The sequence below is a fragment of the Passer domesticus genome, chromosome 6 (assembly GCF_036417665.1).
Source record: "Passer domesticus isolate bPasDom1 chromosome 6, bPasDom1.hap1, whole genome shotgun sequence".
In the NCBI taxonomy this organism is placed as follows: Eukaryota; Metazoa; Chordata; class Aves; order Passeriformes; family Passeridae; genus Passer; species Passer domesticus.
The window spans coordinates 35,264,070-35,285,771 of NC_087479.1; the positions used below are offsets into that span (position 1 = coordinate 35,264,070).

The 21,702-nt window shown below is 38.6% G+C and overlaps 1 protein-coding gene and 1 long non-coding RNA gene across 8 annotated transcripts in view; one reads left to right on the forward strand and one right to left on the reverse strand.

The window, feature by feature from the left end:
• Positions 1-21,702, forward strand: part of RGS6 (regulator of G protein signaling 6) — a 260,910-nt gene that overhangs the window by 9,355 nt on the left and 229,853 nt on the right. For all 7 annotated transcript variants that reach the window (XM_064424434.1, XM_064424436.1, XM_064424439.1 and 4 more), the window contains one exon: positions 5,816-5,920. In XM_064424434.1, coding sequence (XP_064280504.1) covers positions 5,816-5,920 — 105 coding nt within the window. Of the gene's footprint in view, positions 1-5,815; positions 5,921-21,702 lie in introns of those variants that run through there.
• Positions 1,977-8,927, reverse strand: LOC135303113 (uncharacterized). Its single transcript, XR_010364639.1, has 3 exons — positions 8,752-8,927; positions 7,215-7,447; positions 1,977-3,579 (listed from the first exon to the last, which is right to left on the reverse strand). It is a non-coding gene; the product is annotated as an uncharacterized LOC135303113 (long non-coding RNA).

Sequence of the window (21,702 nt, forward strand, 5' to 3'; positions counted from 1 at the left end):
GAAGACAAGTATTTCTTCCCAGTGCAATTTTAGAGAGATTTGTGTAATGGATGTGAAATATCAACTTAATATTAATGGAGATGAATTTAATTCAGCGTGATTTTTCGTTCCATCTCTTCCCTCCTGTCACCTTAATAATGACCTGTTTGATCTAAATATTCTAGCAGATCAGGTAGAGATTTTTTCTATTAGGTAATTATAAGATCAGCAAGGCATGTGGTTATATGATTTCTCAGGCATATGAAAAGTCATGTAGTCTAGTTGTAGTTCACTAATTAGAAAAAAATTGCCTAGATATTAATGACATGAAATTGTAATTTGCTCTATGATTGTGTGCTAAAGCACTAAATCTCTCCTGATTTGATATTAACACTACATGTCAATTATGAGCTGCCCTTGAAATATATTAATTACATAGCGTAAAGGTAATTTTCACATATTGTCACCCAAAATTATATTCCAGCTGAACAGTCCTGATATATATCTCCATGGGAATTAATTTAGCTGGTTCGGTTTTCTGTGATTCAGTGTTCCCCTATTTTAAAAAGTGATCTTATTTTATCTCACCTGTGCAAGAAATGTTTTGCACTACAAATTTTGCATATTGAGTTTACAGTGTATTTATTATGATGCAGAATAGGAATTGACTATGACCTTGTATTATTTTGTTAAATCCAGGTAATATTTTCAAGAAATAGTTTTGCAGGATTTCTTCTAATGTATTTCTTTCTTTCTTTCTCTATTATGTAAAAACCCCAGAGTCCACAAGGACTTCTAGATGTGTAAATTTCTGTGGAACACATGGGCTTTTGTGTCTGTAAGAGGTTTCTTACAGCAGTCTTGTTTCCAATGGTCTTTCTGACAGCAGTCAAAGTGTTTGAGAACACTAAGGGGAATCTCTTAATTTACTGTTCAGATGCTTTCATCGAATTTACACATACACAGAGATTAAATGCTGGCAGTATTTATGGATTAAAATGTAAAGGTGGTTTTCCTTGAAATTTTCTAATTACAGTTCTGTACAAGAAACTCTAAAAAGATAAACTGGAAAAAATTATTTTCTTGATTTTCAGGGCATATTTTTAATTGGTTATTCCACCTTAAAGTTCACTCATCCTTTCATGACATATGGGAGCCTTATCTCTGCAGCTTCTGGTTTTTGGGAGAGTGAGGAGCCTGATCAGATAAGAGCGAGAGAGAGAACTCTTACTGTGATTCAGTGCATTTTGTCAGCATCTGCTTGTCTAATCCAGTGTGCTTATGTTTCTTAGGGGAGAAGCAGAAGTGCTCTATAATAAAGAATAAAATATAAAAAGGAAAAAAAATCAGTGAGAGGAGAATGTACCCTCTCTTTTAGCATATTTTTGGTAATATTTTTCAAAGGCTTAATAGGCCATCTTATCCATAAAGAAGAAGTTAAAGACTGCTGATTTTGTCCTTGTGTGTGGCAGAGTGAGAGAATGGTTAGCACAAATGGTTTTCAATTTTTATCACTTTTGGTGCTGAGGAGTCCAGATTGCTGAAAGCATGACTATTGTCAGAAAAACAGCTGTGGGAAAAAGGCGTCTTTGAGCATGATATTTGAAATTCAGAGATGATTTATTTTTTTGAAGACATGCATTTGGATTTAGATTGCTGGTGTGTGGCTTCAGGCTGGAATGAGTTAGCCCTGATAATACAGCAAACTGCCCAGAGGAGGGAGGAGCTGACAGCACTGTTCAGATAGTAACTGATGAGGTTCTTAGCTGGAGGCTGTCTTAAGTAAGCTAGAGGCTTGTTAAAAAAAAAAAACCAAACCAAAACCAACAAACAACCTACATAAAATCTTTGTTTTCACTATTCTCAGCTAAGTGTAGCTTAAATTTCTTTATAAGCTGGATTCACTTCTGGCTGATACATCACAAACATGTGTTTAGAGAAAGATTCAGAGGGCAAACTGTTTTCACTCTGTGTAGTGTTGTATGATTGACTTCCTGCTTGCATCTGGAGTAGGCTGGGCTGACAGTGAGGAAAAAATTGTGTAGGTTTTTTTGGTTTGTTTCTTAAGAGAGGACTGTGCAAATCAGATGTGGACTTTTACATACAATTACACTCATTAAAGGGTTGCAAATGCAGCATGTTAACATTGTAGTAGGGTAAAAAAGCTGTACTTTGACTGTGGGGAGTCTCATTTCTGTTTGCAGCAGGCAGCTCTCTGGAGAAGGATATGGAGATGCTGGTGGACAAGGTGTCCAGCAGTGCCCTTGTGACCAAGAAGGACAATGGCATCCTGAGCTGCATTAAGAAGAGCACTGCCAGAAGGTCCAGGAAGGTGATTCTGTCTCTCTGCTCAGCCCTGGTGAGGCCAGATCTGGACTGCTGTGTCCAGTTATGGACTCCTCAGTATGAGAGAGACATGGAGCTCCTGGAGCAAGTCCAGCAAAGGGCTACAAAGATGGAAGGGACTGAGCATCTCTTTTGTTAGGAAAGGCTGAGAGAGCTGGGCCTGTTCAGCCTCAAGAAGAGACAAGTGAGAGAGGACCTCGTCAATGTATTTAAGTATCTGAAGGGAGGGTACCAAGAAGGTGGAGCCAGGCTCTTCTCTAGGGTGCCAAAGCAATAGGACAAGAGGCAATGGGCAGAAACTGATGCATTGGTTGCTCCACCTGAACATGAGGAAGAACTTCTTTACTGTGCCAATGAGTGCCCACTGGAACAGTTGCCCTCAGAGGTTGCAGAGTCTGTCTCACTTTTGGAGATACTCAAAAGCTGTCTGTACTCAATCCTGAGTAATGTGCTGTAGGGAACTCTGTGTGAGAAGGAAGGTTGGACCAGATGACCTCCAGTGGTCTCTTTCAACACCAGCCATTCTGTGGTTCTGTGAAGCAGTCCTGCATCACTGGGTGCTGAGCTCCATTCAACTCCCATATGTTAAAAAGCACAGGTGTAGTAGAATCCATGGTACCCAGCATTGCTGTGCTTTCATCTTGAAGAGCCAAGAACATGCCCATGTCATATCACTGTCTGATTTTATCTGTAGTTTTTCTTGTAGAATACCAGTGAGAAAGACTTCTGTGCTTTTAAAAAGGGTATAAAGGAAAGAGAAAAAACTTGGAGAATGGTCAGAGTCCTCACAATTCCTCAGGTTATCTGGCTTGGCCTGCTAAGGCTCATCACAGCAGCAGCAGTGTCTGGGCTGTGTGGAGGGGATGCCCAAACTTGTCTCTGCTTCACACTGCACCTCAGTCCTGCCTTGTCTCCAGCCTTGTTCTCTGAGATGTCCATCTTGCTGTCACTCTTGCAAAGGTGGCTCTGCTCCTGCTGTTCCTGGCTGAAATCCAGCACTAGATGCGGGGCACTCATGGGAATCACATTTGCCAATTTATGACTTCCAACAACAGATTGGTTCACTTGTTACTTATGTTACCTCATGTAGATGTTATGTAGATCTATGTGTTAGGCTTCTGTAGATCTTCAAAGTTAGTGGCTCCCTCAATGTCCCTGTGAACAGCATGCCAGCTACTACTGCATATTGTACATGATGTTATTGTCTTGTACTGGAGTAGATGAAAAGCTTCAAGAAGTCCTATGGGGGAAAATCTGGAAGTACCAAAAAAGATCAAGTGAGCTGACAGTATAACAAGAACAACAGAATTTGTAAATGTGGACGTTCAAAGTGAATAATGCAATGCGTAAGCACAACTAAGTAATGCTGCAGAGGGTTTCTCAGTTAGAAATTGTAATTTTGTTCTTTTTAAGAGTGTTTCTGAGTTGAAAGTTAGTTGCAATTGTTTTCTTTTAAAGCATGCATATAAAATCTCACATAATGTAAGTGGCGAATGTGGTCTTTATATACTGCAGGTGAAGCTGAAACTTGTGTGACTTGACATATGCTTTCAACTCTGCTTTGTAATTGACTTCAGAAAGTTACATAAAATCTCAACCCAGTTCCTGCTCCATTCAATTGAGTGATGATAACCTGGAGCCTAATTCTTCAGTGCCTTGAAATCATGACCAAGAAGTATTGTGAAAATGCATATTTGTGGAAGTAATTTGAAGTGCTATAATTTGAAAATGCCTTACCCTTCATCACTTGCGCTGTTTAATTGTTTCTACATCTAATAATTTTGCTTAGAGAATTTATTTCATTTCCTGTTTAGCTCAGAACCTGGTGCAATGGTCTTGTGTTTGTCTTCTAGGAAGACATGAGGTTTAATAGGGGTTAAAATAAGGGGTTAAATACATTTATTAAATGTATTATCTTTAAATATAAAATAGGGTCTAAATTGGTCTGAACATGCCTTTAAAGCATGATCTATATATATTGTTTAACTCAACTTTGAACTGTATTACTGAATTTCCAAATTGGTGTATGCATGTACATATGCATTTGTGCCCACTTGTGTGTGTGCATGCATACCTTATAAAAGAAAAAAAATGAATGCCTCTGGATTGATGTAGATTATTCAACCTTGGTTTCTTACATGTTTTCTTAAAGGGGGTATGTCAGCTGCTTCTGGCTCTAGTGATGGATGCCATGTTACCACTGTAGCCTTTTCACTGCTGAGAAAGGACAGAGCTAGGATGTGGTCTGAGCTTGTCTGATTCTAGGCTCTTGACTTGTCCTTGGGAGCTGATAACTGACAGCTAGAATGGCTCAGGGATGTATTATACATATAATTGCATGCTATGTATGTATATTATATGCTGGGGCACGTTGTTGCCTGTGGCAATGTGAAAGGGGGTAAAGGAAGGAATAGAAAAGTATCTTTTTCCTTAAGTAAGGGAGACAGTCTAATGGTGAGCTGTGTTTTAGAAATTAACACATAGGTTATGCTTGTGTGAACATAGATTTTTTTTTTTTTGTTCTCAGTTTTTAATGAAATACGTTGAGATGGGACATTTCAGTATTTTCAATGTTAAAGAAATTGAACTTGTCAGACAGTTTTAATGCCAATGTCTGTACAAGGCAATGTTACTTCTTAGGTTAGGAAAGGTCACCACACGGCTCCACAGCAGCCTCTAATTTAAATGTTACTTGTCAAATGTGCTGGTGGAAGAAAAACTTAAAATATAGCATTTGACTGCACCAGGCCCCCCCCCTTTTTTTTTTTTTTTTAAATAATGCTTTTGCCTCAAGGATGGCATGACCTGGAGGAGATGAGGCAACAGTTCCAGTTCTGTGCTTCTAGAAGATAAGGAGTATTGTGTGGTTGTCTGTCTGTATCCTGTTGCCTCTTGCTGGCTGTGTCATGAGAAGAGGTGAGGGAAGCTGTTTACTCCGAGCAGGCAGCCATGCCTCCCTGGTTCTTGGCTGCTGCTCCGGGGTTGTGGAGAGCTGGAAGGGGCTTGGAGTGTCTGCAGGCGAGAGCTGTCAGTGTGCCTGACAGTCTGCTGCACCCGCCTGTTACAGTGGGGTTTCACTCTGCCTCACAGCAAGGTGCCTTGGCTTTTCTTTGTAGGTACCTCAAAGCTTCTAGAACAGTCAAGGCTGTTTGTGCTGTATAGTGAGGAAGGGAAGTGTGTGAAGTATTAATTGGATAGTCTTCTATTGAATAAGGGCTTATGATAAAAGTTCAGAACTGTGGGAGAAATGTGTGTATGTGATGACCCAAACCACAGCTGTGTGTGACTTGGTGGTCCTTGTCCTTGGGATGTTATCCCATAAACCAATCAGTTCTGACACAGTGTGATAAAATCCTGCATGGGGTGAAGACCCATGGAGTGTGATTCCCTCTGTACCATCCTTGTATGTCTGCCTGGGAGGCAGTTGCATGTCCTTGCCACGCTCCATTGCAGCCTGGAGTGATGCTGACTTTTGCTCCTGTCCTTGCAGTCTGAGCGACGAGAGGCAAACATGGCCCAAGCACCCACTGATCCGAGTAGTGCGGAAACTGCTGACCCAGAGGAGAGTTCTCCAAACATGATAGTCTACAGAAAGGTAAGGATTTTGACCTGTGGCAAAAATCCTTTTTCTGTGTGGTTGGCTCGTAAAAGAATCCCATGCCCCTTTTGAAGTCAGAGATATATTTGACTGTTTGGATGCATAGCTGAAAGAGTTTTCAGAAAAGTGTTTCAAACTATAGCATTTGAGAGCTTGGAGGTTGAATTCTGTTCAGTGGAAGCACTTGAGATTGTTAGTATGTATTATTTGATGACAAGCTAATAACTTGAAATTTGTAACTTTTAGTCATATGACTTCAGGTAATCGTTCAAGTTTACTGCAGCTAGATAAAATAAGCATACATATCTTCCAAGTTCTATCATACTAAGCACAAAGCAGCCTCTATACAGCAGTTTTTCAGTACTTTTTTTCCTATATTCGTACTGTGTTTCTTGTTCAATAATTAGCAGTTTGATTCTTTATAGGTTATTTTTCTTACTTCCCATGCCTTGCTTAAAGGAAAAAAAAGAGTGTTTTCTCAAATGCTAGGGAAAAATGAATTAGACAAAGATGAAACAACAGCAATGCATGATGTTAGAGAGCATTTTTTCACCATGATAAAATGTCTTATTCTGAAGTACTTTGGAGGTAGCATAAAAGATGAAGGAAAGCTATCTATTGACCCATTTGCAAAGGCATTATTTTATTTTGGGGTAGGTGTACCCTTCATCTTGGAAAATCAGTATTTTTGTAGTTTAATGAAATAATGTAAATACATTTTATTTAGCCTGCAAAATATTTCTTATGTAGTATGCAGATAGAAATTTCTAGCACAGCTTAAATAAGCGACCATTCTGTTAACTTAGGGGCTACACTGCTAGTTCAGATCAGGTTTCCTTGTGTAGTATGATCCTGGGTAAAATTACTGAAATGTGTTGGAGGTACACGGTTATGTTTTCTGCTTGTTTGATTGCAATCTTGATGACTTTCATAGTCATGAGAAAATAATTTAGGTTTTGTATGGAGCATGAGTTGTTTAAAGTGTTACTTTTTGATATCCATAATTTTGGTTTAGTTGTTGTGTATTTGGTTTGGAATCTGGAATTGTTAACATGGGAAAAATTTCTGGGTAATGTGTAGGCTTGTTTGTTTTGAATGTGTTATGAACACACTTTGGCTGCTAATTTGGAAGTAGCACTAGTCGGTTAGTCAGATTATTTTTTTCCAACCTGTTTGTTGAGAAGTCCAACACCCCAGTAGGCTGAAGTAGATACAGGGTGTGAAGGAAATGTCTGGTTGCATGATCTAGAATTAGGGCATTAATCTGTGACTCTGCAGAGTATCCACTTACCTGTTCTTGAAAACATTATTTTATTTGTGTGCCTCACTTTCTATTCATCTCGTGGCATTTCTACTTTAGGATTTCTCCATTTCTTTGCCTTTCAATATTTCCTTATTTTTGTGTAGAATAGAGGTTGTGAGTTCTGTGGTATCAATGGGGAATATACTCATACCATTTGATTCATCTCTTGTTACTGGCTTTCCTCTGATGTCAGTATTACCAGTCTTTCATAATACAGTCACCTGTCAAAATACATAGTTGTCTTTTAGAATAGCATGCCCCGTGCATTGTGCAGTAATGGTGTATTCTGTACTGTCAATTTTAAGCTAACACATCTGTCAGTTTTTTTTGCTGAGTGTTTCTGTTGCTTTGTGAACAAAAACCATGGATATTACCTATTTTTGAGAGTAAATTTTCATTGGTGATTGACTTCCTAAATGTAATTTACATTATTTTAGATATTAGTTTGAATATTGGTAGTTGGTATTACTTGATATTTTGATATTCGATTGGTATTAATTATATTTATTACACATCAATTTTATGTTCCTTAGTGTTGAAAAATCATGTGCAAAATCTGAGACAAGACTATTATTCTTTTGATTATCTCTGCTCTCTCCAAATGAATGTTTAGCTCTTCATCTTTCATTTGCTTTCAAATGGCTTGATTGCCAGTAATGAATGAGAAAAACACTGCACTGGACTCTGAAATATTGAACACAGTCTGCCAGAATACCCTACAGTTCAGGGTTGGTACTGTGTCACAGTAGAAGGAAAGGTTTGATTCTCTCAGCAGGGATTCCAAGGTGCAATTGTAGATCCCCCTTAGGAAGAAGAAATAAGGGTGGTCTTTTAAAAGCGGAACCCCAGCAAATCCTGCTCGGAGTGTGAGCTGTTTTGTTGCTTATCATAACTGTCATGTTTGAGGGTTTTGGGGGAGAACCAAGTAGAACCTGAGATTGTTAATACTTTCTTTAATACTTTGTTTACTAAGAGTCTCTGGGGTCTGTTTGAAGTTCATGTTCCAGCAGCTTTTTTGTAGCCTGGTTTTCTTTTAGTCACTAATGAAAGGTAGAGACATTTAGAGGACAAACCAGACTTAGGTGGTATTGAGTGTCCCTTTGGACCAACCTCTCTCAGTTTTCTTTATGGAGAAAAGCCTGGAACAGACTGTGCTCTTTCTTTAGGTAGGTAAAACTAAGTGGGATGGGTTTTGGTCATGCAGAACAAAATAAACTAATTTATTTTGACTCCAGTTACTTTATGATATTCTCTATGGACTCCTGCAAGCAAATGAATTCTAACTGCTTTGATTGCTACGATTGCTACAGCAGATGGTCTCAATGAGATAAGTCTTATTTTCTTCTACCTTCAGTGTTAACCTTTCAGGTGTTGATATTTATCAATTTGTGAGTTACGTTATGTTTTAAATCCAGGATACTCAATGTTGCTCCATTGTTTTGGATGACACCTGTATGTGAATTAAGCAGTGCAGATGCATTTGTTACAGTAACCAGTGTTTAGGGTATGATTTGCCTCAACCTACCCTTGTTAAGATGAAATGTTGCCCAGACTACATGAGCTGTGTTGACCAGGTCTCCAGTGGCAGCCATGGGTACCTAGCTGTCAGGTACTTACGTCATAGGATAGACGTTTCTCATTAAGCAAGCTGCATTCCACTCTTGTGGAACTGTGTGTTCTCTCATCTCTCTGTGCATCTCAGTGCTGAGTTCTGGGCTCTCAGAGGGCTGCAGGAGGGGTGGGCTGTCATTTAGCTGTGTGGCACAGTGGTAGCCAGTGGAGGTGTAAGGGTGCTGCAGATACTGCATTGCCACTTAAGTACTCTGCGAGCACACTAAATCTGGCCACATCTGGAGAAGATGCTGATGTATTTTTTAATGGGATTACTACTGGAAGAGTGATTCAAAGTGCTTAAAAAGACTGTTTGAAATGTGCTACCCTACTTTTCATGGGAGCAGGGAGTGACATCCCCATCCTCACTTCAGTTTGTGAGCATTGTGTGGGTACTGCATCATAGAAGGAAAAAGCAATAAAAGCCAGGAGAGGAGAAGAGCCTCTACTAGCAAATAGTAACAAAAAATATAAATTGATTTTAAATGCTGGTCACATTCCCTTGAAATCCAGGCACCTTTGAATAGTCTTTCTTGCAAATGATGGTGACTGTGTCCCAGGGGCCCTTTGGCTCATTGTTACAATAATCCACATCTGAAAATTCCTCTTCTGCAGACAGTTTCAAAAGACAAATAGTTCATGGACACCTCTTGATACCAGGCCTATTAAGTGACCTATTGTCAAAATAATTTGGCAAATCAGATTTTCTTACGTAAAGGATGGTGGAAAATTGTCATGTCACTGTAAAAAACCCGACACTATTTAGAGCTTGACTAAATAAGAGCTGAAAATACCAAAAAGGAGGAGTACCTGGGGAATATAACAAGAAGGATGAAAACACAGAAATTAAAATCTAAATTGGATAGCAAGGTGTACTTGTTTCTGAGACAGATCTCCTATGACACGGAAGAGTTTGCAAACTGTGCTGTTTAGAGAGTTTTAGAACCATTGGAGCATGTATATTCTGAGAGATATCAAAGTATACTGTTAAAGAAATGATGTGCATTATCTGATGGTAGATTTCCATTTCTGCTTATTTTTGCCAAACATATCCTCTATATCTGCTTGCAAATGTCGGCACTTACTGAGTTAAATTTTGAATTTTTATGGTTACTCATGGTAAATCTTCTGAACAAGCAGGAAAATATAATTTCCAAAGGCAATTGCTGCTGTAAGTAATATAGTAATATAACACAAACTTGCAGCTGCCACAAGATGCATTCAGAAAAATCTGAGTTGTTTGCTACCTTCAGTCCTTGGCAGCTTTCATGTCTTTTTAAATGCTGATTTAAGATCTGAATTGGAATAATTAAAAAAAAACAAACCACAAACCAAAAAACAAAAAAACCCAACCAAAAAGAAAGCAGCCTTACATTTGCAGATTTTCTCCAGGCAAATTCCAATCCTCCAGTTATGTCAAGTAGCAGGAGTGTTGCTGTCAGACCTGGCCAACTGGGCAGGAAATAAGAGAACAAGCACTTATGAAGAGAGGTGTATGCATCCAAAAAAATGTATGGACCATGAAGCAGAAGGATGGGGGAAGAGACTGTTGTTAAATTAACTGTTCAAGTTAAAAAATATGGTACTGGTATTTTGAGCTAGTCAGAAAACTGAGGCTGCAATTTGATTGCTCTTAAGTTGTGCTATGAAAAACCGTCTCAATAGGACACTGTCCAAGCAACCAAAAGCAGGTGAGCCTCATAAGGGTATAGTCAAAATGATGGCTTTTTGTAAAGAAAGAAAAAAATGAGGTGTTTTGAAGTGAGATGGGTTTCATGCATACAGCTTAGTTTTTTTATTAAAAGAAAGCAGTCCATATCTTTTTTTGAGGCTTCCTAGCCCCTTTGAGGTTTCATGCTGTATTTATGAGGGCCATCAGAACTTAAAATGTATTTTAACTGTTGAATACTTTTGGCTTTCTTTTTATTTGAGTCTCTTGAGTTATATTTTAGGATTCTGCTACATATAAAGGCCTTTTGAACCTTATTTTTATACATGAAATCTGAGTTTTTCACACAGTTGCTTCTGTTTTGTAGCTGGTCCTTTAACATAAAACTGTAAATTGATGATGATAATGCATGAGTTGATAACAATGCAGACCTCCAGACTTCAAGTTTTACCCAAGGATTCTTCTGTTATTAGAGATTACTTTATGGCATTTTAAGTCATCTTACTGTTAACGTTTCCTGATTAATTTTTCTTTTTTTTTTTTGACTCTGTTTCCGGACTAAAAGCAGTAAGCCAAGATTAAACTAGGACTGAATTTGAGACTATGTGTTGGGGCTTTAGAAACCGAAAGATGCACAATTTTGTATAAATAATCTCCAAAGTAGCATTGTTACTGCTGGAAAATAAATTCAAACCCAGCATCGTTACCAAAATGTGTTGACACAGGTTAGGCAGCAGGGTACCTTTAACTCTGCACTTCTGTATTTCACATTGACAAGGAGGTTTCAGGTAATTTATCACTGCAAATACTCATGTGCCTTGCTTGTAAACAGAGGCTGACATTTCTTGAAACCTTGCTAGTTTGTCTATTCATCTGGTTTACTGTGTCAACAACTTTGCATAGGGTGTTGCATAGAGAGGGGGAAATGCCTGTGTGCAAGGTGGGCTACTGTTAAATTGTGACTGTAATTATGACAGAGTTGACTGATTTTTATTTAGGGGATTCCCTCTTGGCATTGCCTATAATAACAGGGGTAGCATTCACTAATTCTCCTTTCCATACCTCATACAGTAAAATCCTGGGGATGGTAATCACAGGTAGGGGTATTAAATCTAATTTTACAGAGAGAGAGGCTGTATTTACAGTGGGGAACAGAAGTGGGAATGGCCATGTTCAACAAACCTGTCAGGTAGGAGCAGCAGAGAGTCCAAAGTATAGCCGTAAGTCATAGGGAAGTCATAGTCCAGTTATAAGCAATAGCAATGAAAATCACAAATCCCAAGTGTCTTGGAGAAGTATTTCCAAGGCAGGGATAGGTGTCAGCAGTATTATGTAAAAGAGCAGTGATAATGGCCTCTTCTAGCTCATGGTATAGTCTCTTTTGTCATCTCCTGTCTTCAGAGAACATGTCCTGGTTGCACAGCATGGACTAGAAACAAGTGGTATATTTTGCTGAGCGAAAGCTAGTACTGGTGTGCACACAGATTTTGGTAAATTTGTGATGGATATCAGCAATTTGGGAGTTAGAGGGTGGTTCCTAATTCTTAGAAAAGTGAGCTTCTGGAGAAGTCACTGCAGAGAGTAGTGAGGCCCAGGAAGCCATATGGCTTTACGTAGCTGAAGACATGTTTTTGAAGGGGCGTGTATGACATGGTGTTTTGCAAAAGTGGAGAAGGAAACACAGAGAGCCAAGATGTTTATCTAGCTTTATGTATACCTTCTTCAGATTACCTTGAGTAGGTAATAATACGTAAAACACCTCCTAAATATGTGTGTGTATTTATATGTTAAATACCTTCAAACACCCTTTATTCATGCAATAGCAAACAAATTGTACTGCTGAAGTTTGACACGTGTCAGTGTCCTTGAACAAAGCTAATGCTACTGACCTTGACTGTAGCTGTCAGGGAAGCCTTGTGGTAAAGCTGGGGCCTGTGGGTTTGATTTCCACAGCAGTTAGACGATATGAATGATTAATGATTGAAGGCATTAGTGTAAAATTGCAAGCAGCTTCTTCCTGGAGGGCTTCAGAAGCTGACTTGCATTGTTGCGTAGATGCAAATAAAGCTGTCATACCAGTGGCAGAAATGTGTTTTTAGAATCAAGTGGAGGTCATCCACCTGGAAGAAGGAGTCTGGGATACTTTGTGCTTTGTTGGTTCTTTCCATTATTTGTCTAGTAGTAATAGTTAAGATTTACTTGAGATTGGAGATTTGGATTAGTAGGTAGTGTGCAAAATTACAAATAGGGAAATACATGTAATGTGGTATGTAGGTACAGCCTCAAATAACTATTTTTGTGTTTGTATTTTCTGGTATATAAATGCATGCATATATATACGGACACATATTTGCTTAAAAATCATGAGAGAGAACAAATAACCCTTGTTTTACCTTGGCTATGTAGTAAAGCCTAATATGCACAGTGTAGGAGATATGTTAAAGAGTTATGTTAAAGGACATCACACATACATCTTATATAATGTAGATGTATGCATGATGCCCTTTTTGATATAGCTAATGTGCCTTAAAAGTTTTTCTATTCAAATAATGCCTGCATGTGTGCATTGATTTGCATTTCACACATGTCCTTAGCCCAAGTGTAAAGCTGTCCTGAGCTCTTGTGTATTGTATACTTCCTTGGAGTTAGAGGTTTCAGTGATAAACATATAACGTGTTTTTTTTTTTCTCTTCACATTTCCCTAGCAGTTGCCTTATTTAAACTTCTTTAATTTTCTTCCCTCTCTGTCTCATAATTTCTCTGTTCCTGTTTGTGACTGAAACAAACTGTCTCTTGCACCCATAAAAGTCTAATTACAGTGATCTATTACTTTAACTGTTCTCAGAGGCAGAAAAAAGACCAGCCAGGACCAATAGCTATGACAACTTCAAAGTATATTTTTAGCAAAGCAACTAGTGCAAATATAGAATACAGAGATAAAAAGGGAAGGTTCAGCTACAGGGTAAGATTATGCTATTCTAGCTGCTGTAGCACTTAGTGCCTTGCATTTTTGGAAATGGTTCTCTTTTATTCCCCTAGCATTTTTCTCATGCCATTTGCTTTGTATTTGTTGCCAGCATTTTAAGTGATGGTCTTGAAGTATTTGCACTATTTGATGATTTACTTTTGCATGTTGTTTTGGGCAAAATGCTGAATATGAGCATTTTCTTTCTGCCTAAAACTTTATTTTAGCCATGGGCTTGTTTCTTTTAGTAGAAACAAACCAAAATGAAGTGGTGAAGCAGAATGGAGCTGCCAGCATGAGTTATTCCAGGAGGCAGCTTCTGGCCATTTCAGATGCAATCTGGAACCTTAATATTAAGACAAAATAGTTTGGATGGAATTTGATGAAATGTGCATGAAACTGTTTTTTTTTTTTTTTTTGTGGTTTTTTTTTGTGGTTTTTTTTTTTTTTTTTTTTTTTTTTGTAATAGAACTTCAACTAAACTCTTATTCTATCCTGATTAATAAAATATCACTTCAGGGGATTATGAAGTTATTTCAAAAGGCTCTGCAATAAGTTTGAGTGGGAGGATTCAGTTCAATAAATAGAATTACATGTGCGGGACCATGAAAGTATGCAAATGAGGTTCCATTAAAAAACTCATGATTTGCATCCCAAGACATTTTGAAGAATGTTTCTCTTTTTTCATGAGAAGCTGTTATGCCATATTCAAGGGGCAGCAATTACTTTTATTCTTTTTGCTTTATCACTGCTGCTGTTATATTGTATCTTATTTTTCCTTGTCTCTCCAAAGTTAACTGAAATGAAGAAAGTAGAAAGTAACCAGTTAATGAGACACTGAATTAGACAGATCTGCTTAACAAAGAATTGCATTCTAATTCTTGAGTATATTTGATATTTTAGTTCAAAGGCTACATGTCTTTTGGGGTGGTGAGGGAGGACAAAAGTGTTAATTTAAATTGCATGTCAACTCTTTGTACTTTACTTTCCGTAAGTATTAATGGAGCTCATTATTTTTACCTTGCATTAACGTGTTTGGAAATGATACTTTGGACCAATAATTAAGGGCCTCTGAAGGTAAAGTGAAACATACTTGTGGCATATACAAGAAGAAATGACAAGATATTGCAGTGGTTTAATTGGGAGTAGAATAAGTAGAATAGGTAGGAAGAGAACTTAATCAAGGAACACATTAATGAACTAATCAGATCTATTTCTTGTTTGAGAGAGAAAGGACTCTCACAAATCAACTCCCAATTTCATTCACACTTCAGTTTTGTGAAAATATGGTTCTGTGAGCCAGAAGTCAAGTAAATGTTTCTGTTGTTATGTTTTTAAGCTCTAGATGGAGATGATTTTGTGTACCAGAGTCTTCTCAGAGTTCAGTGCTGGAAGTGTCACCTGTTCTCTACCATGAGAACAGGTGACACTTTTGATGAAAGTACGCGTATTGGCCATTGCATATTAAAAATTTTCCTTTGGTTTTCTTGCCATTTCACATTTTTTCCTTATGTTTTGCATTAGTTGGAAGTTTTAGCGAGGAGACCACAACTAGGGGGCTGTGGAGACTGTTTACCTCTGTTTGCAGGCACAATTCTCCTCTGATTGTTGGCATGACTGGCAGCAGGAGCTGTTTTGGTGTAATGCCCCAAATAAAGGGAATATTTCATTCACTGGTGCTATAATTAGATGCCTTTCCCCATCGGTGAATCCACCCAATTTTGTTAAACATTGCTTGTAGCTACATATGAATTAGCTCATTAGTTAACTTGGGCAAAATGTCACAAAACCTTGGATGCACTGGGTTCCTGTCACTTTCACTGTCCCCTCTGGGCTCTGAATAGTAAAATTAACTGAAGCTGTGTTTATTACATTTTGCTATGTGTAGAAAAACAGAGCTACAATAATGGCACTACTGTTGTCTGCTTGTATGTCAACGATAGTCCAACCATTGGCTTGTATCTGGAAAGTTATGTGTGGAAAAACAGTGATTAAACCCACATTTTTTAATAACATGAAAGCATCTGTTTGGAAACAGAGCCCAATTGCTTTTTATCTTGGTCCTCTTAGCAGGAAAGGTGATATACTTTGGCAATGATTTTTTAGAGGTATTTTTTAATGGAAAGCACTTCAAGAATGTTGAGTTATAAGAAGTTTTGCTTTCTGCTTGCAAGTATGAAACCTCCACTTTCAACAATGAAAATGATGTTCAGGTCATTCATTGTGTATTTAGCATCAGTGGTGCTCTCTTCCCACTCAAGAGTCTTAGGGTTTCAGGGAGCATAGCATACCTTTGACCCAAACCTGAGTAAAATTGTGACTAAAGTTTTGTGGGATGGCCTGTGCTCTGGCTTTGCCTTTGCTAAAATGTTGTTTTTATGTGTTACACACACTTGTGACTGATAGTATTTGAAGGGAAAGATAGAGGATTGAAGGATAATGCCCCAAAAGAAGGCAGAAAGGATAAATCAAATGGAAGGGTGAACCTTTTTGGAGAAAGTTAAGACTCAATATTGCTTTTAAAAAAAGCAGTATTTGCTGACTTAGAATTGCAAGAGATATTTACAGAATCATCAGAGTTGGAAGAGACCTTTAAGATCATCTAGTCCAGCTGTCAACACCACCATAATCACCCCTCAACATCCCCAAGTGCCCTATCCAGCCCCCTTCTGAACACTTTCAGAGACAGTGACTATACTACCTTCCTGGGCAATTTATTCCAATGCCTAATCCCTCTTTCAGTGAAAAACGTTTTTTAAATATCTAATCTGAACCTCCTCTGGCACAACTTGAGGCCATTTCCTCTTGTCCTGTTGCTTGAGACTTCGCAGAAGAGACTGGCTCCCACATGGCTACAGCCTCCTTTCAGGTAGCTGTAGAGAGCAATGAAGTTCCCCTCTGAGCATCCTCTTCTCCAGACTAAACAATCCCAGTTCTTAAAGCAGCTTTTCAGCAGTCTTAGAAGTATTTGAGTCCACTGTGGGCTGCATGCAAGCATTAATGTAGCTGTAGATGAGGTTAATTGTCCTTAATTGAATAAACTGGATTTATTTGAGAAACATTTGGCTGTAGAATGAGGCCCTGGGTCACCTCTGAGGTTCAGGCAAAGGCACACATAAGCTGCATGCTCGTACTCCATTTTAGAGCTTCCTGCCTTTTTTTTTTTCTCCCATAATTGTTTCATTTGACAATCTGGCCATTCTCACAGTGCAGCTATTTTAACTTGGTGAAAATTAACTGAAGGCTGAGTGCCCTTTGTGCCACTGTTGCTCAATAGCCCCGACTTTGTCTGCTAGGCTAAGGGAGAGTGATGAAAGGGAGACATGGTCATATACTGGGGCATATACCCCATGGTGGACCCTGCTTCACACCCTTCATTCTGATGCATTCAGGTGAAGCGCTAAGAAATATAGTCAGTGACTGGAGAAACTGTTTAAATATGTCAAGTTGCAGAAAGCTTCCTGGGGTATTCAAGGACAAGCGGCTCAGATGCTTCTTTCTAAATGAATTACAAAACTGTGCAGGAATTGAAACACTGGCTTCATTACTTTAATTATTTTCTCTATAGTGTCTTAATTTTTTCATATTTATTATGGCAGTTGAGCAATTTTCTCTGTGGCAGCTGTGCCACTTCAAGAATATTTTGAATAGGGCAAGTAAAATCCTTGGGATGGGAAACTGGTTAACAAACAGATATTGTAGTGAGAGAGGAGGTGATGGTTTTAGCTTCTGCCCCTTACACCTCCAGCCAGATGTGATCCAAAGAGTAAGAAAATGATATTTTGCCATGACTTGCTGGATCTATTGGCAATCAATTAATTCTAGTAGATTTTGTAGCAGACACATACCCCTTGCAAAATAAATTACCCTGGAGATTGTGAAGTAGTATGAATTGAGATGTCCAGACAATACCAGTCTGTCTGTCTTGGCTCTGATGGTTTTGGCTTCTGTATTCACAGGACCTGACATTTTGATTCTATGCAAAATCAGTGACCTAGTAGGGCAGACAGCCCCCTCAGCACAAAGGAATCAATCTGGCTCCTGAGACACCTCACCAGGGCTAACTTCTGAAGAGGCTCCTTAGATGTTCTGTTTGTCCCCTTTGTGCTCAGTTTGGATGAAAATCATATCTAAGTTACCTTGAAATTTCATTTCAGGCAGTTTTAAGGAGAGCTCTTTGAAAGGTCAAACACCAGCCCTAGGCAGGAGAGTGTGAAGTACACAACCCTTGTGGTTTGTGTTGTGTTGTTGACATCCAGGAAGCCAAAGTTTTACTAAGCTGCCTCTGATGTTAAAAAAAAAAAAAACACAAACCAAAACAAAACCACATAAAAAACCCCAAAACAACAAAATGAAACCCAGAGAAAAACACCTCCATCAACTGAATAGAATGGGTGACTATGGTCACAGTGCCTGAGTGAGTTGGGATTGGTGGAAAAGGATTGTTCCACTGCCAGTTTGTAACTGATACAAGGAAGAAGGTGACAGGCAATGTGGCTGCTTTTACCTGGAGCACTGAATGTTTTATCTGTTTTATATTTTGTCTTTGGCAATCCATTGACCTCATTGGCCGTGTCTATATGCATTTACTAAGTTTGGGGTTTTTAGCTTTGGTTTCTTCCTTGGAACGTTGCTGCCTTAGATTGTAAACATTCATTGTGAGTGCTGAAATCTGATCCAAGAAATGTCTTTTTACGACTCTGGAATGCTTAGTGTACAAAATTTGAATTACTGCTGACAAAATGTTTGCCTAATGGAAATCAGTATTATCTTCCTGGATTCCTAAGAGTGAGACCTTTGAAGGAAGCATCTGAAATGTTTTGTAAGAATTGTTGTTCATTGTTAGCTCAGTAAGTTTTGCAAGCACCTGAAAAATAGTTGAATTATTATAAAATGGCTCTATAATTCACAGGTGAACTAAATGCTGCAAGGTACATTTGTTTGGGGATGTGAATTATAAAAAACAAAACAAAACAAACTGTTTATGAAAACTTGTGAACAGGACACCAGTAAGGATTTTTTATTGGGTTTCTGGTGGTCTGTTTATCAAATCCAGAAATGGACACCAAGACTAGCTTAAATATTGTAATACTCCCACCCAACATTTAGATTTCAATTTATTTTGATCATTTTGCCTTCTCAGTGAGGGCAGGTATTTCAACCCAGTCCTGTGGCGTGAGGTACATAAGTTCAACTCCTGACTTCTCTTGACATTTTTCTGTCCTACCATGACTTTTTTTTTTCCTTTTTAACAAATACATTTTCTGTTTTGTGAAATGAAAGAGGAGAGGTGTAGGAACTTGATTTCCTTCTTATTTCCAGTAAGATCAAGAGAGTGGGGAACCTCAATGTGTTTTGAATTTGTATTCCAGTTAAATGACTTCTTGCTCTTGGAAATTTTTCCAGAATCATCACAACAAACAGATTTTCTTCTCTGTGGCTTCCTGGCTTAAAGTGGAAATGTGTAGCAAAGCATTTAGGCTCATGTCCAAAGCTGTTCTCTGGATCTGGCCAGACACAGCAGGTCATAGTGCTAATTTAGGCTATTACTAATTGTTTACTTGAGACCACAGAAAAGAGCTTGGAGCAGGGCAAGTGGTCTTGCACATTGGAAGAGCAATAAAGCCAGAAGAGAAGGGTTAAAATTGTGTAGGTAGAGTCTCGGGCAAAATCACTGCTTAGGAAGGAGAGGTGGAGGAATATGCTTTTTCCCATCAGATTATGCATTGACTCTGGCTCACTGTAACTTTTAATGTATTGTTCCCGTCAGAGCTGGACATTTCCATTTGGTGTGACTAATGCTTCTGCGCTTTGTTTAACCTACCTCAGATTTCAGAACAATAAAAGCATGTCTGTGCTGAAGCAGGTGAAGCTTTCAGGATCTTTCATCCCCCTGTTCATGTCCTAATTAAAGCCAAAGTGCTCTTTTTCTCTTAGGTTCACACAGAAAGAAATACATTTCCACAGAATTCTGTAGTGGGAATACAGCTCTCATGTATTGCTGTGGAAATTAGGTTAAGTAAAAGCAGGGGCTCTTGGCCTCTTTTATACATGTTTCTTGGTTGTGACTCTTCTGTTTCTGCTATTACATTGGGTCGAAGCATGAGTAGCCAGGCTGTGGGCATGGAAATAGAAATTTATTTTTTACACATTGCTGAAATAAAAGCTTCTCCTTGCTAAAAAATTAATTACTGAGTGTTCCAGCACCTTATAAGATATTTATATGTTCTCCTGAGTCCTGTCTCTTCCTGTTATCAAAGTGCTGTCTTGAGAGCAGTTCAGGCGAGAGAGCTGCTCAGCTGTGCTCCGTAGTCTTCCTCTCTGCCAAGGAGTCTCAAGACAGCACTCAAAACCAAAGAGATACTCTAGGGAAAGTATGAATATTAGATCACTCTGGTTTAATCATTTGGGATACAGTGGCCTCAATTTATGCATCTGATGTTTGGGGGGTTTTGTTGTTGTGGATTCTAGCATGTGTCTCCAACTTTTTTAATTGGTAAATCAAGAGTTGTTAGAGGCACTGGAAATCTCAGATGGGTAATGCTTTGTTGTACTGTTGTCCAAGGTCTGTGTCCAGTGTATAAAGAATTTGATAATGGCTTTTTGTAACCTTTTCATTGTGGATTTTCCCCCACTTGTCTTTAAAACGGAAAGAAAAGAATACAAAAAATTAGTTGGATTTGCTTTGTTTGGGAATGCACAGGATAGATGATGGTCTGATTAATTTGCACCCTAGAGTTGCTTGTTCTTAAAAGGGGAAATACTTGCTAGCATCAAATCTATTACTTAAACATAATGGTTACTCCATTGCTGCATCAAGGGCTCTCCCAGGACAGGCAGCTGAAGGAGATGTGTGTGAAGCCCAATTAGAGCCTGTGCTGGTGTTCCCAGCTGCACCTTCAAAGTTACTGTCTTGAAACTTTATGTACCAGTAAAGGGAAGCTGAGGTCAGTGGCTTTTCCTGCTTTGAGATGGTGTAGGGAATGTCAGCTTAGGATACTCACATTTTGTCTCTGTGTCCTCCAGCTTGTCTGTGCAAGAGGATCTTTATAAATAATTGTGGCATAAGAATAGGAGGATCCAAGAGGCTACTTAGTCTGCATGGTTGTTGTGGATCTCTGTGTCCATCTGTGCCTGATTTGGTTCCTGGGTGGTATGTGGGGAAGCTGGGGACCCATTTTAAAGCTCACAGGCTTTCAGCTTTTACAGAAGTTTGCTCTGTGCCTGTACTGCGGTGAAAATGTTTTGAGTCCTTGGGAAGAAAAAAGCTGGTACTGTTTATCTGTATGCAAGACAGCTGAAGTATCAGTAATACTAACAGCATCAGTAGTGATGATAATCTGACTGTCAACAGAGTCTTTGAGAGCAAAGCTTTGAAAAAATAAATAGATGCAAAAAGCTTGCGTGGCAGTCTCTGAGTAGTGAATGTGCTGAAAGGCAGTTGAGGAATTTGACATCATGGAGACAAAGAGTAGCTTTTTAATATTGGAAAGGGGGTGGAAGGTTTGGTATTTTGACCAGGGTATAAACTGTCTTCTGCCTTCTATACCACTTGTGCTTTTTCTTCCTCTTAGTCAAACTACTATCTCTGCTCTGTCACCTGCATTTTAAGTTACTATGTTTTTATTTATGATTTGGATTGTTTGTGCAAAAACCACATTTGGGTACCCTGTTGTGGCTGATTGAACTAATGTTTTTGACGTCAAATTCGCAATATGAAGCTACAGACGAAATTAGGCATGTGGTGTTCCAGCTTCTTCTTTGTGTCCTCTCCATTTTTTTTATTGTAATGATTTTGGGAGTGCTGAACTAATTAAAGTGGTCAGTCCTTCAGTATGTATTTTAGTCTCAGAAAAAAATTAATATCATGCTTCCATCCACTCTAATTTCAGAGAAAAGTATATTAGTGGTAATAATGTTAAAAAAATCAAAGCTAAGTTTGCTGAATTGGATGTATCTCTATGGAATGGGGCTTCTTTCTAAATCATGGGTTCAAATTACAATGAAATAAATACCATAATGTTTTTAGAGACTTTACAGTAGATAATAATTTCATAGACTAGTGAAATTCAGCCACTCTTGCTTGAGTAAGTATAGAGCTCAGAGCTAGAAGCTGCTTAATATTAAAAGCTGAAGAAGTATTCTGTGTGTGAGGATGCTGTAGCAAGATTCAGCTGGATTCGAGTGTAGTAACTCAAATTGGAATTTCTCCCAGATACTGGGACTGATAC